The 15,571-nt window shown below is 37.6% G+C and overlaps 1 protein-coding gene across 1 annotated transcript; it reads right to left on the reverse strand.

The window, feature by feature from the left end:
• Positions 1 to 4,793: 4,793 nt before the first annotated feature.
• Positions 4,794 to 14,952, reverse strand: LOC104625149 (UHRF1-binding protein 1-like; the record flags this gene model as incomplete). Its single annotated transcript, XM_010292700.1, has 5 exons — positions 4,794 to 5,060; positions 5,751 to 5,920; positions 8,546 to 8,654; positions 10,808 to 11,064; positions 14,802 to 14,952. Coding segments are annotated over 5 exons (813 nt in total), but the record flags the coding sequence as incomplete, so codon positions are not given.
• Between the last annotated feature and the right edge of the window lie 619 nt (positions 14,953 to 15,571).

Raw genomic sequence — 15,571 nt, forward strand, 5'->3', positions numbered from 1 at the left:
CGTTTGTTCACATGTCTCTGTCAAATGTTTACAATACTGACCAATTATGTAACTCAAATGAAATCATGGTGGTTTCAAACGTGCTGTAACATAGAACTGTACTAACCCGGTCACGCATTATGCTCCACACACTACCAGCCTACTCTTACAGAAGATACAGCATTAGTCCTTATCTCATACACCCTATAAAACAATCAGGTTTCTTACCTAGTTGTGATGCACCTCATTTTTACTTTCAAAATTATGCTCTCAGAAATTCTTAGACCACGTAAGATTTAATACTGGGGGAAAAACTTTAGGAGACACATATATTCCACTTCTGCTCATCTTAAAATGAGCAATGGCAACAAAAAGAAAGGTAGGCGATAGCGAAAAAATAACAAAATACAGATACCTTAACTGGTTAGGTATGGCTCGGGCAATGACGGACAAAACCAAAATGGCCTTTTAACAAAATTAGTCTTTAACAATTTAAGTAGCTGGCAATATGAGCAATTCATCTCTTTGGGATGCAGAAGTTTCCCTTTATTTTGGGAGAGAACACAGGCTATCAAGAGTTTAGTTGATTTTTGAAGATTCACTTCCTGCAACTTGTTTCAGCTAGCAAGTAGTGTGAGACGCACTTGCAAGATGTTCTATAGTATGAATTTTAAAGTGTTCCAAAAATACCTTTCTGTATCTAAAATTGTTCTCATTTTATATCCAAAATACACAATAGCCAATAAGCAGATTTTAATTAGTAACCAGACAATTCAAAGATAGAATGTCTAACCCTTGTTTACACTTATGAAGCAATTTAAGCTGTTTTAAACTTGTATAAATCCATAATTACTTCACTAAAGTGATGGCAGATTTTGCTCTCTATATGCAATGAGGATTTAAATAACATTTAAATTATTCACTAGAACAAATTTCAAAGAAAAAATAATTTTAGAAATGGGAAGTTTTAAAGTTTAAATTTTTATACAAGGATGCTAAAAAATACATGGAACTGTAACTACGCAGCTTCTATTTACTATTGATCTTAACATTTATGCTTTTTCTTAATTTGATTGAGAAACAGTTTTGCTCCTCCAGCACAAGACCGCTATTCCTAGTGTTTCACTGTACGTTTTTTGCATCCCTTAATACCGATTAACATGGTGGTTGTGCTGCTCATGCTCTCAGATTCCATGTCGTTAATAAGTGATACAAGATCAGGAGGTACACTACCACAAACCTAACTAGAGCGCAGCTTAGTGCGGATTGCCTGCACCTTTCGAAGCCACGTGTTTGCCTCAGTACATTAGAGATGTGCTTCAGCACTACAAAGCCTGCTACCAGGTTCACAATGACAGGTATCTTCACCGAGGCAGGGGAAATGGGGCCGCTATTGAAAAGAGAGTCAGCAAAAGTGAAGCAGCACAGGTCGGAAGAAAGAGGAGATAAGGTTGTGTTGCAGGGCTGCCAAAAAACTCATTTTCCTACTGGGAGGGATGAATTAGTGGATTTCACAGCAAGTGCCCATAACTTCATTGCTATTCAACATATTAGCAAGGTCATTTTCTGTTCCTACGATAAATAAAAAGATACTGCTTTATATAAACAGCTGAATGGGAATCTGAAGTACTCCCTAAAATTTGCAGATAGCAACAGTGAGCTGAAAGTCTGCTTCAAGCATTTTGCGATGAATGTTTTAAGAAATAGACCAATACAAGCACATTTTTAATACAGAAACCATTTTCTCCATCTTCACTTACCTGAAATGTGGTCACTGCAAGGAGTTTGCTTCTGCAGTACATTCACACATTTTGTACTCTTACAATTGTAGATGTTTGATAAAGTCTTTACCTTTATCATCGCATTCCCCTTACATTTATGAATAAAGACAACTGTTACCATGTCAGACTTAGGAAGTGTTCTGTAGCTCACATTTATCCTTTAGAGATCATGATCCCAGTTTAAGACTCCAAGTCAATTCCTAGGGGAGGCAGTGTACAAACAGATATAGCTAATGGGACCAGGAAATAATGAAAAGCCCAATGCAGTTCCCTCCCAGCCAGTACCGTGGTCCCCTGTGCCAACAGCCCTGGTGGGTTTAATCTGGGGACTAGAATAGCTACTGTCATGAAGCCAGACCAGGAACATCAGAGAAGAGGCATGATCTCTAGAAAGCTGCCTCTCCAACAGGCTTTTTATAAGGAATTTTGTAAGGCCACACAATTTTGATTTAAAATTGGTGCTTACCAACACTGTTAGTTACTGTGAGAACTGGAACAGTGCATGCCAGCATGATTCAATGACCCAGCCTGGGAAAGGGCACAGCCTCCCTAAGGTGAGCTAACTTGAAAGCTTTATTAGACATTATAACAGTATTTCTAAAAAAGCTGAATGAGTCTTAAGCTAATTGGCAGACCAGTTTAAATTTCCACAGAAAATGTAAAATACAACTTGGTAACAGTTTGCCTGCAAGACTTCTGGAGTCAGTTTTCTCTATACATTTAAGTTCTCCAAACTCTGTTCTATTTAGTTCTTTGCAGAATAAAAGTGGTGATTCATTCAAGAGGCTCTACTGATGGTACACATTTCATATCCAGGATTTAAGGAGGTTCTGAACAGAGCAGAGCCCTAAGAATGAAATAAGCCTTTTTATTTAATCTGAGGCCTTTAACTGTTATTTTTTGTATAACCTTTTAAGGCTTAGTTTAACTTTGTACTTTCAAACATTAATAAACTAACTCTCCTCCCTCTGCATTTTTTCAACAGCAAAACTAATTGCAGAGTGACACAGTTATAGCACTCTCAGTAATGTCAAGTCCACAACCAAGCACACCCACCTCTTCTGGACTGTCCACAGGTGATGCTCATCACTGCAAAGCTGCCATGAAGTAGAAATGTATTCAGTTATCATGAAGTGCAAGAAAGTGAGACTCTGTATTCCAACATCTGTACTGAGAAGACCTGGTTTGGGTTGTTGTTTTGGGTTTGATTTGTGTTTGTTTTTTGTCAAAAGAAGCAGGTACTACCTTGAGCAGTAATAAGGACAGGCATTTGATATTGCTGTTTATTTCTTTTTAAAAATTAGACAATTCTCAATGTATTATTCCAGCAACATGCTACTAAGCACTCTATACATTCCTTTCTTTAGAATAATTCTAACTAGATCTTGGCAGGGATAAACAGAGTTAAAATTACTGACTTTAATAGTACCAGTCAGAATTAAACCAGTTGAGAACTCCCCTGAATCTGACATATTGGTGTGAGATTGGACTACTCATATTTAATACTGTGTTGTTTTAAATACCTTTTGAAATATAAATATTTAGTTTCTCTATTAGAAACAGATGTGTGTATATTTTTTCATCTTATTCAGAACAATAAGATAAAAATTTCCATGGGCGTTAAAGGGAGTTTCAACTAGGGTTTCGTAAGGCAGGCTTTAAAATAGTGCCTGAACCAGTTTTTCCACAGAGTTCTTGATTAAAATCTACATACTTTCAATAACTATTTTCAGCAGGGTAAATTATGTGTCCTCCAAAAAGTTTTAATGAAAACCATTTTAATTAAAACTAGTTTGAGAGCATGAATATGCAAAGTCAAACCACAGGATACTGAAGACTTTTTGAGATTTGTCTGCATATCTACAAACAAAACCTCCCTCAAACATCCCATGGAGCAGAAAAAATTGTGGTAGCAATTCAAAGATTTTCAGTTGTCAGATTCAAGGTCACTAGTTAAATTATTCAGTCATTTTTACTTCTAGCAAAAACAGACATGTATGTTTTTGTATGTTGTTTCCTAAATTGTTTAGAAGCACACTCTTATATTCTCTATTTTACAGTGTTGTGCTTTTTTATTTATTCATCTGTACCGTTTTTTAGCTGAAAATTATTGTTCAGTTTGTACAAACCACCCATGATTTAAACTGTATAATTACATTTCATGTAATCTCACAATTTCATTGGGTAATTAAATGATTCTCTACAGCTTTTTTTACCAAAAAAAGCAATATACAATTAGTGAATCCCTGTAGGATTTTTCCCCCCTCACAAGCATTAACATTACATAATTAAATACACTGGACCAAATCTTTAGGCATGTCTGAGTTGTGCCGAAATCAGACATGCATGCAAAATGGCTCAAAGCTCATCTTTCACAAAGGGCTGGATCCTACTGTAGGACTATATCCTCATCACAGAGAGAGGAAAAAAAAAAGTGTCTAAATTATACCAGCTGTACAGGTGCAGTGGACTTTCATGCAGGAGGAAAGCCCAGCAACGTGCCCTCTTACATAAATGCTCCAGCATTTACTGTGGTATTTTAGGAGTGCATATGAAAAGGATATATGAAACTCTATAGCACCAGAGGATTATTCTTAAACTCCTCTCTGGGCAAATCACACTGAATTGAGGACCAGTTTAGGGCTGGTATTTTAAATTTTCAGTAGCTATACTATTCTAGAGGATCTAGCCCATGTCATCATAGTGCAAATGTAATCTCCTGTACAGATACCTTCTGGCAATAATAAAACAACACATTCTTAACAGAAGTACAGTTTGTTAATGAAGCGTGGTACATTTTACTCAGTTATGCACCTAGGCACCTTCTTTCATCACTGAGCCATCCACCCATTTTTCAGAAAACATTTTAAAAATAACATCTCCTTTGATAATATTAAAGTAGATTATATGTTTTTTTCTTCAGTAAATTAATAAAGTACAGTATAAACTGATTTTTCCAAAGTCATTTCAGTTTAAAATGGGCTGAAAAAAGTTACAATGTTTAATGATAATTTCCAAATAGTAACTAGATCACAAACATTTTCTTCATATGAGAAAACTCTGTCTGTGACAAAAAAAAAACAACCATGTCTTCCACGGATTCACAAACAGTATTTTAGATGCCACCATCACCTGAACTTCTTTGATGACGCCTTGCATGAAGAGAACATTGTCCTACTGATGATCAACATTCATCTTTTTTATACGATGAAGCAGGGCATCTTTTTCCATTTGGACCTCGGCAAGAGCCATTTTAGCTTTGGCTAGTTCCTGTTTGAGACATTCATTTTCTTCAATAAGCTGAAATGATCGGGTTAGAAAAGAACATTATTAGTATTCCTGCATACTGACAACTTTTTTCAGTACGGTAACTTTTAAAATACTGTATGCTCACATTCATTGCTGAGTGCAGGTTTGTTGGGGCTGAGTCAATTGTGACTGATTCCCAGTCAGTAAGTGTAGAACATGGAGAGAGTTGATGCAGTTAGCTCAAAAGGCAAGAAACCCAATGTTTTAGCTAAGCCATTTCCATTCCTGAGTAGTGTGGAAATTACACCAGGTTCTGAGCTCTAGGAATGGATTGTTACCCAGTGGAAAAAACAGCCAAATTGATGTGCAAGTTCTGTCATCATCAATTCAAAATCCAGGTATGACTGATAGATTAGTAAGTGTCTGACTTAACAGTCTAGTCCTTTGTCTTTGGCAGTTGTGTTGTACAGGGGTGAGGGAGATGGGGGAGAAGACTTGCTCCCTCATAAAACTCCCTTTGACGTAAAGGGGAAGAATTAGTCTGCAATGTATTATTACACTATTTAGAAAGCAGTATTAAATTTATTTTGCATGTCTGAGTACTGAACCATAAGATAATATCTATAATTCATACTTTCCATCCCCAAAAGATTTCTAAACAGATGTAATCCCCAAGCCCATCCCCAGATAATCTAACTGTAACATAATGGGGGGAGAGGGTTCAAAAGGAATTCTTAATACCTCATTTTTAAGGAAATCAGTTGAATCCCTCCTTGATTTAGAAGGTCTAGGAATTTCACAAGTAGTCTGCGTGGCTTGGTCCTGTGTTTTATGTCCAACAGGTCCAGTTGCTTGTTGCAATGCACTACTTGTAACCTTCATCTTTGAGACATCATTTACTCTTTGATTGTCTATATCACAGAAAGAGACTTAAGAGTAGTGCTCAGGGTTCTTTGTTGTCCTTTTTTTAAAGTTTCATTCTCATCAGCACAAAATTAAAACTATGTAAACAAATTTACCTGTAATATTAATTAAGTTTACATTTACCTCCCAAAATCAAATTTAACAAAAAAAAAAAAAAATAAAAATAAAAAAATTAAAAGTCATGTACTCTTTTGGAGGAAGAGAGAAAGGACAGGAAGCATGAGAATAAGCAATATGTAGCTTCCAGGCTGAAGAAAATGATCACATTTTTATACTGATCAATATCATCACCACAGAACATGCATTCTGAATAATTAGAAATTTGACAACTATTAATAGTCTGTCTCCAGGTCCAGATCAGAAAACTGCATTTATGTTTGAAGACACAGTGAGATAAACCTGCAGGATCAAATTTTTAAATTAGAAAGTAACTTAAATGACTTGGCATTAAAGAAACTTTCTAGCATTTATACCTGAAGTGCATTTATTAAAATATAATGCTGTCCACCAAGGGAAAAAATGAGGGTCATGGTTCTTAGTAGTCTAAAAAAAAACAAAAAAACAAAAAAAACCCAAACCCAAAAACAACCCACACTCCGGGGTGTTGCTTTTTTAAAGATTTCCTCCTAAACACGCGTTTTGTGTTCATTACATCCCACCACACACACGAGGACTCAAAAATGTAGCACTGCAGATACATAAATCACTTCAGTGCATTTGATAGCATTTGACCTATGCCTTTGAAGTCACTGTACATGAAGAGTCTATGGTAAGAATAGGGATCAAAGCACTTTAGCAAAAAGGGGAAAAAATATGAGCTGAAAGAAACCTTAAAACTATGTAAGTTCTCACTACATTAATATTTCTTCCAATGTTTAGTATAAAAAGATGACCAAAATACATTAAACATCTGTAAACACTCAAACAATGTATTAGATAATGTGGAGAAATTAAAATACAAGCAAATCACGCCACAGCATACGTCTGAGAAGTCTGGTCCCTCTTTGCTATACCTTCCCATTAGGAAGGTGAAGGGGGCATTAAGATCACCCTGCAGCCTCCTCTTCCTCAACTCTGCATATTGTTGGATTAGTATATTCAGGACCTGGATGAAAGGGTGTGTACCCCCTCTGCAATTTTGTGAGCAATACCAAATTGAAGGGTGACTAACAGACTGAGGGGCAAGGCTGTTTTTCAGAGGAATCTGGACAGGCTGGACAAATGGGCTGACTAGAGCCTCATGAAGTTCAGGTGAAGCCAGTGTGAAGTCCTGCAGCCAGGAGTAAATAACCCCTTGCTCCACGACAGATTGGGGACCAATTGGAGAGAAAGCAACATTGCAGGAAATGACCTGTAGGCCTTGGTCAACAAGAAGATTTATCATGAGTCAGCAGTGAGCTCTCACAGCAAAGACCAGGCACATACAGGCTGTACTTGCAAGGGTGTAGCTAGCAAGATGAGGGAAGTTATTATTCCCCAATACTCAGGATCAGTAAGAGCATATCTGGAGTACTGGATCCAGTTTTGGATTCACTAGCATGAAAAAGATACTGACAGCAGAGGACCACCAAGATAATCATGGCTAGGAGCACATGATGTACAAATCCGAGAGAGAGGCGCTTGTCTAATCTGAGAAGGCTATGGGGTGATCTTAATGCTGCCTTTGCCTACCTAGTAGAAAGGTATAGAGAAGATGAACCAGGCTTCCCTGAGATGCTTAGCAAGTGCCCAAGCACCACTTCTTGACATGGCCAGACAGGAGGCAACAGGCACAAGCTGCAGCAAAGGAGATTCCAGTTAAACATTACGAAAAAAATTAACCATATGGGTGGTCAAACACTGGCAAAGATTATTTCGTGCAGGTTGTGGAATCACCTTTTTGATGCTCAAAACTAACTGGACAGGGCATTGAGCAACCTGATCTAATCTGCCCCTGCTTTGAGCAAGGAGTAGGACCCGATGACCTCTAGAGGCTTTTTCCAAACTAGATTACTCTATGATTCTTTGACATATCTGTGAAAGACATCAGCTCTAAATGTATTGCCTTGTTCTGAGTATTTAGTATTTGCCCATACACATAGAAAAAAACTGTAAGTGTATAATATTTCATGAGAAGTACAATGTTAAATTGCTGTTCAAAATAAAAGTCTCAGTGCAATCCCAGCCATGAGCTGCCAGGACACCACTGTAATATACAGAATTGAAAACAGCTACTTGTACTTCTCAAATAGTCTTTTATTTTACAATATTCTCTATTACTACCCATAACACAAAAACACAAAGACAACAGGTAACCACCTTGGCAATCTGTACAGAAAGGCAATTTTTTTTTTCTTTGGTTTGTAGTCAAAAGAACCTTAGACTTATGATGATGAAGTGATATGCACTGATGAAGCATATCCTGATGAAGTTATATGTGTATTTTTATTTCTCTCAGATTGATTCAGCTGTGGGTTGTTGTAACAGCCTATATGCTATTCAGAAAGGTAATTTTCCTCTATGTGATTACACTTAGAATTAAGGTATATGGCAACACAACTTACGCAAATTATCATCAGTTAATAATAATTGGATTATAATATTGAGATATCAAGGTGCAGGAACATACAAACCTCTAATGAGAAAAGACCCATCATCATTTCTTTCTATCCAGAGTATGTCAATATGTAGTTTTATGGGTACCAGCTCAGATGCCTTGAGATTTTCACGTGGACTGTCATCCTAAAAAATGCAAGTATTCAAAAATCAGTTTACCAGGAAATCAAAATAGCTAATTAAGATGTTCAATTAAACATAACTGGACTTAGCAAAACTTGAAAGGGAACATTTCAGAGTAGAATTTTCTAATGGGATCTCCACTAAACTTTTACTCCATTTTTTTTCCTGGGCCCAAATTTATCTCTGAAGTCTGCTGAACTCAATATATACAGTCTGACTAAAATACTTCAAAGTATTTTTACAGACATCTCAGTAAGATTATATCCCAACTCGAGACACTCTTTAGCTCAGGAGCTCTCAGAGTTAGAGATAAGAAGCCCATCCTATATAGTATCTGATTTTCCCTTGAACTGTTTAAAGACTGAATGGGTACAGCTATCATTCTTGAGCGGATTTTGTCTTTTTAGTATTTAATTGGGGATGACACTAGCTGCAGTTCACTTCTATTACTGTACTCAACAGAAAAGAAACTTCACAAATTACTTCTTTTGGGGTCTCTCCAGGAAGTCTTTATAGTTATTCATCCATGTCAAGCAGAATAACGCAGCCAGCATAATCAGAAACTACATATATCAGCATTAAGTATGTAGCAAGAAAGCTGTAGATACATAACTGCCAAACTTTCTTGAAACAGCACTGAGATGGCAGCAGATAACGCAAAAAAATAAAATAACCTTTCTTAATCCTTCCTCCCCCCAAGATACACACTACATCGTCTCATGCAGAAGAAATGGAATATACACTGCATTGAATAGGCAATGCAGTATAAATTTGAACCATATCCTCTCACTCTTTATTACCCAACCACTCTATAGAAATGAATCATCTGTATGTCAAATCTGCAGTTTGTGAACCATCACGAGTAACTTCACTGTGACTTGTGTGCACTGCTGAGTGAGCACTTCAGTGCTTTTGCTGCCAAACAGACTCCTATTGATGGTTTATTAACGTATATTCCCCACTTCAACCAGCTGCTTTCTCTAGAACATTTTGCTTAAGTCCACCTTCTTGGCACTAAACCAGCACAATCCTGTTTTTAAATTTAAATGACTATATGTTAAGACTTTCCTTTTTGCATTTGGGCATTCATGTCTGTGATACACTGAAATCTGAGGAACAGACCCACAGCTCTTACAGAAAGTGCTTGTGCTACTCCTGTAGTAGAAACAGCCCTAAAGAAGTGCTTAAGGATCTTCAGGGAAAGGAAAAGCTGCATAACCGAGGGAGGGAATACGGATGCACTTTGAGTAGAACACCATAGAGATAAGCATTGCCCTTCGAGTCAAGAATGATCTTAGCAGAATCAAGGCCCTGCCCCAGACGCAGAACTGGAGCTGCTATTCCAGTCCTTGCTTTATTAAAAGTTTATATGGCTGATTATTAATTTCCAAAGCAATGTTAACTTATCTTTATGTTTGTTTGGGTTTTTTTGTTGTCACCCCTGCCCCCCCCACAAAGGTGTTCTTATCTTTATATTTAACGGTTGTGCAGCACAGAACTCACCATCTCCTTTAAATGTCTGAAAGAAAATCCCCTAGGAGACTTGAGCAGGAGTGTCCTCTTAAAGTTGCTATTTTAAGCCACAGTGGTGGAAAGGCTTGCATTATTTAGCATCTGTTTCTAGGTAGGGCAGAACATGAAATCTGGGTTCTAAGAAACAGTAGTCAAGTGGTTTGAACTGAATTCCCAATAGCCTTTTCCCTTCTTTTGTACTGAACTTTCATTGCAAGAACTATCCTCTAAGTAGGAGAGAGAATTAACCTCTAAAATCAGTGTTTTGTAATTAGAAAACGATTACTATGCTAAGTAGAAAAGCCCAACTGAAAAAAACAACATTGTGCCCTTAGGAACTTGGTACACCTTACCTATAAAACTCCCAGACACTGTCACTCTACATAAGAGACTAGGAGAGCAGGAAAAAAGTATAAAATATTAACTCATATAAATAGCTTAGTCATGCAGAGAATTCCCCTGTAGGCATACTACAGTGTTAACCAAATCTATGGATTTTTAAATTGTTTTAGTGCTATCTAAAGACTTTCCAGAGTACGATAGCAGTTTCTTTGAAGTTAACTGTATCTAGATTAGTAGTTTATCATCAAAGAAACAAGAATACAATTTCTTTAGAGGAGCCAAAGAGCTCATTGTTAACATACTTTTAAATTAATCCTTGCATTAGAAACTTTTATCTTCATAGGCATCACTTCTGCGACAGTTTCATCTTCTAGAAAATGCTGAATGTTTGTGAGGGAAGATGTTAGAAATTCAGCACTGAAGTTCTCTACATGACACTGAAGAAAACCATTTTTTACAGCCAGCAGGGAATGTATGACAGCACTAGGCCCACTTTCCCATCTCAAACTAATCTCAGGTGATGAATTAACTGGTCCAGCCACAGATTTATAGTCAGAGCCTGTTGCAAAAGGAAAACAAATTTGCATTAAAATTTTGAAATGTAGAAAAAAGCAATTATGATGCAGTTACTTCTACCTCTACTGTCCAACTGATTTTCCAAAAGTACTTTAGAAGTATTATCCACAAATTACAGCATGGCAAATACAGAACTTCAGAGCAAATTTCTAAATATGTCACTTCAAAGTACTACAGAGAAATAAACAGTACATACAAGTACCGGTACCTCACTGTGACAACAGAAAAGGACAATACAGAAGTATCACCATGCACAGAAAAAAAATGTATGTTTCCTCAATGTCTTGATGATGGAAAAACAACTATTTTACATACTTTTCCACTAACTCCTTTAATTTTAATTCAGAAAAATATGTCAGTTCACTCTCTCAGGAGAGCAGATATTCTCTTGGAAAAGCAGAATTTCCTGACTCAGAAACTTACTTGTTAATACATAGGAACATAGGCAGCAAGGCAGTAAGATGGAAAACATGACCACATGGTGCTTCCATTGTTTGAGTGGCAGTAAATTTGAACCTTAAAAATACCCTAGCAGTTTCTTTTTAGTTTCAGTATCTTTAACCAGTAAAGACAACTGCAACATTCAACTAAACAGTTTTAAAAATAAGTAAAGTAAAATACAATAAAATATTTAAAGTAATCAGATATCGAGGGGTGGGGGGGCAGTATCTATTTGCTGTACAAAAAAAGAGCGTTCACAACCAGAAATAATTACTGCATGGGATTCTCAAGTCATTTGGTCACTATGATGGCTGACCTACGGAAATTATCTGTATGACAAAAAACATACTCACAATAATTATATTAAGAAGCAAACATTCAAGCTTAAAAGATGGCTGAAATCAAAGTAACTCAAGTAAAATCATCTGGATTATGTCAATTTATATTAGTAGAGCATCTAACTGTTAAACAAATTTGAGAGAATTAAAACAAAACAAAAAAAGGCTTCTTGGTTTAAACTCTGGTTCCCTCAGGGAAGTCCAATGTTCACAAGCTTAGTAATTGCAAAAAAGATGTGGATAAAGTTAAGTTTAAAGATGAAGTAAGACTTCTTTTTTTTCTATTTTTGTTTCTTTAATTCTATTCTTTTTCCTCTCCCCATACTACTGACATGCAGTTTATCGTATTCTCCCCTTCTTGATTCCTGCTTGTGCATATATGAGTAATTACCGGAAAGCTGAAGAGAAGGTGTATGGGAAATCTACTAGCAGCCTTCCAATACCTACGATGAGGTTATGAAGACAGAGTACTGTACCATAGTGCTCGTCAGGAAGTTGAGAGACAACAGTTCAAATTGCAACAAAAGAGGTGCAAACTGAATGGAAAGAATGAGGAAAATTAAGCAGTGGTGCAGGCTTCCTAGAGAGGCTGTGCAGTCTCTGCCCTTGAAAAGGATTCTTGAAAAGGACCTCAGAGAAAGAAAGAAGCAGGATGTGCCCTAAGTATTTCCAGACCTGAAAGGAGTGCCTGCATCATTGCTGGAAGAATCCACCAAAGTGTAGAAAAACAGAAGAAAAGAGCACCCATTCTGTCTCAGCCATAAGCTCAACCCTGGTTATCTTGTAGGTATCTGAAGGGCATGGTCAAGAGAGAATGGAGTAAAAATGGCATTAAACAATTTCGAAGCTGCTATGAACTGCTGTTCCTTTCCCCTCCAAGCATGACAACGTCTCAGTAAAAGCACTGTCCTTCCCAGAGTACCTCTGCCATATTCCATCCACCCTTCTTTTGTTATTTCTGCCACACAAGATCTGATAAAGGCATCATCCTGCAGCCAGCCCTGCAGGGAAGTGCACAGCTGCCACATAGCTGGAATAAGTCTGAGGGCAATTAGGCACACTTTTCCCTTTTTACACCCACTGCATTAACAGTATAGTAGGTTTTAAACAGTTATTTTTACCCAGAACACTTTTGTATGCAGTAATTACGACTTGATTACTCATTGCTTTGCATGGTTCCTCAGTTTACTGGTTACAATTGTTAATTCAGCACTTGAATAAGTTTTATTAAAGGTCCTGGGGGTGGAATTTTCTTTTATTGGGATATTTTCTTACGCTTTTGCTCACTGGTTCTTTTAGTTGTATTTTGTTACCATTAACTCATTAACTTGAGAATTATCTCAAGAGTTTTCCCAACCTTGATCCTCTGGAATTCTTTTATTCTTTTTTTAAACTGTTTTCTCCCTTAGTTCTTCTATTAGAATAAGTGTGGGAGATGGGGAGCAGAAGTGGCTACAGAAGATTCCTGACTCAGTACAGAAAGCACAGCCCTACAGCGGAAAGAAGAAAAGATCAGTGGAGAGCAGAAAAGATGTACGTTACAGAATGGGAGCGATCAGCAATGTAAAAAAAAAAAAAGTGTTGTTGGTCCACACATCCAGATACCCACCAGAAAGAGAAAGGAAGAGATATGAAGTGGAAGTATTTGGAAATTCCAGTCACATTATAACCTTTTGTCCATAAAATAATCAACCAGTGCACAAGCGTCTCATAAGCAGCTGAACCAGAAAAAGCAGGTTCTAGTTTCAGATCCACATGAGAGAAGGAAGGTGGCATGTTCTTACTATTTACTCCCTCTTGCTTTCACAGAGGATATGACAGATAATCAGAAATCAGTCTGCCTGCTGTATGAACTGAAGATCAGCCATGAGTCTTCCCTGCTGGACCTCCCTCTTGCCTTCAGATGCCTGAATGCACCTGCAACATCATGCAACAGCTGCTCAGGCAGCAGCTGCTGGCAACTGCTTAGCTTACCAGTAAATGGGTTCTTTAGCTAGGGCATCAGAGGCTGTATGACCAAGCACAACTTCCTGAAGAAAATCCCCACTGCTGCAAGGCTGGAAATAAATGACAGCCAACAGCTGCTATAGCTGTTTCCTAGGAAAGGCGATGAACCAGAAGCAGGAAGCAGGTGCATCAGGGATCTGCCCCAAAAACCCTACAGCGCAACAGACCTGGCATCCAACAATCCATGTGGAAGGCTGGCAGAGGGGAGCAAAGCAAACTGTGACGTGAAGTGGCACGCCAATACATCATGCCAAGAAAAAAAACCTCACAGTATGTGAACTAGGTTTTCTGGCAAAGAATGGGCATGAGTTCATGCCCAAGAACAGCTCTCAATACACTGGTTGATCTAGTTCTGCAAATATCTGGCATGAAACTACACCCTGTGTTCCTACCACACTTTTAAGAAAAAAAAAAAAAGGAAAAAAAAAGGCTGTTCTTGCAGCTCATCTTTCCTAACACAGAGTCAATTTTTAACTTTTCTTAAACCACAGATTATAAATGTGTTTAAATTGTGGGCATTAATTTAATCTAGAGAAACAGATCTTGAAGAAAAGAAATAGTCCTTCAATCAAGGTACATTTAAGCAAAGTATTGTCAGAGCAGTAAGGGAGTTCCATCTTCATCAAACAATAACATAATGTAATGCAACTTACTTGATTTAAAAAAAAAAAACAATTTGTGACCAGAATTCAATGCAATGCGTTTTTTTACCCTCACTATCAGAAATGGTTCCATTTTTATGTCCTCCCCTTTCAAAGTATGGCAATTAGGAAAGAAATCAGAATAAATATTCTAAACCATCAGAAAAAGGATGCTATTGTACTAACATAAAACTGGTTTTGTGCTTTAAGGCTAATACAGTGCTTTTATTTCCTTAGAACAAATGTTTCCAATTCCAATTTCACAACACTGAGATCTCATTGTTAGTTCTTACCAACAGTTCTGTTGCAAAGGTAGTGTCGAACACTGATATTTCCCAACTGATTTGGTATCACTTGGTTGACCTGTAGGCATATTTCTGTGTCTTCGCCTCTGATGTCAATTTCACCATTAACACCAAATATTTGGAAAACCACAACAGACATCTGTCAACAAAGTTAAGATAAAACAATATGACATTATAAATTGAATTTACAGTGGTTATTGTTTTTTAAGTTCTGTCTAAACCTTTTCCCTCACAAATGGAGAAAATCTTTGTATCCCTAACCCTTGCTCACAGAAAAGCACAAAGTTTTCTCATTTCTTCTTTCCTTTTTGCACCCATTGGCTTGACAATGGGTTGCTCAATTGTCTGTGCAGAGACAGACCCTTGTATTTATAACCCACTAATACTAAGTCAGAATTGTCCAGACAAGTCAGGAAAGTGAGACAGACTTTCCCCTCTCTGACAGAGAAGCATGTGACCTCTGTGATACCTGAAATTTTCTAAGGCTGTATTCAACTTCATGCGTATCATAAGCACACCCAAGCATTTGCAGCGCTGAATCAGATCAGGTTAAAGAACCTGATGGGATCCACCCAAGAGTACTGAGGGAGCTGGCAGAGGAGCTTGCTAAGCCACTCTCCATCATTTATCAACCATCCTGGTTAACAGGGGAGGTCCCATACAACGGAAGGCTTGCAAGTGTGACACCCATCTACAAGAGGGGCTGGAAGAAGGATCTGGGGAACTGCAGACCTGTCAGCCTGACCTCAGTACCAGTG

The sequence above is a fragment of the Phaethon lepturus genome, unplaced genomic scaffold (genome assembly GCF_000687285.1).
Source record: "Phaethon lepturus isolate BGI_N335 unplaced genomic scaffold, ASM68728v1 scaffold20788, whole genome shotgun sequence".
NCBI classification, from domain to species: Eukaryota; Metazoa; Chordata; class Aves; order Phaethontiformes; family Phaethontidae; genus Phaethon; species Phaethon lepturus.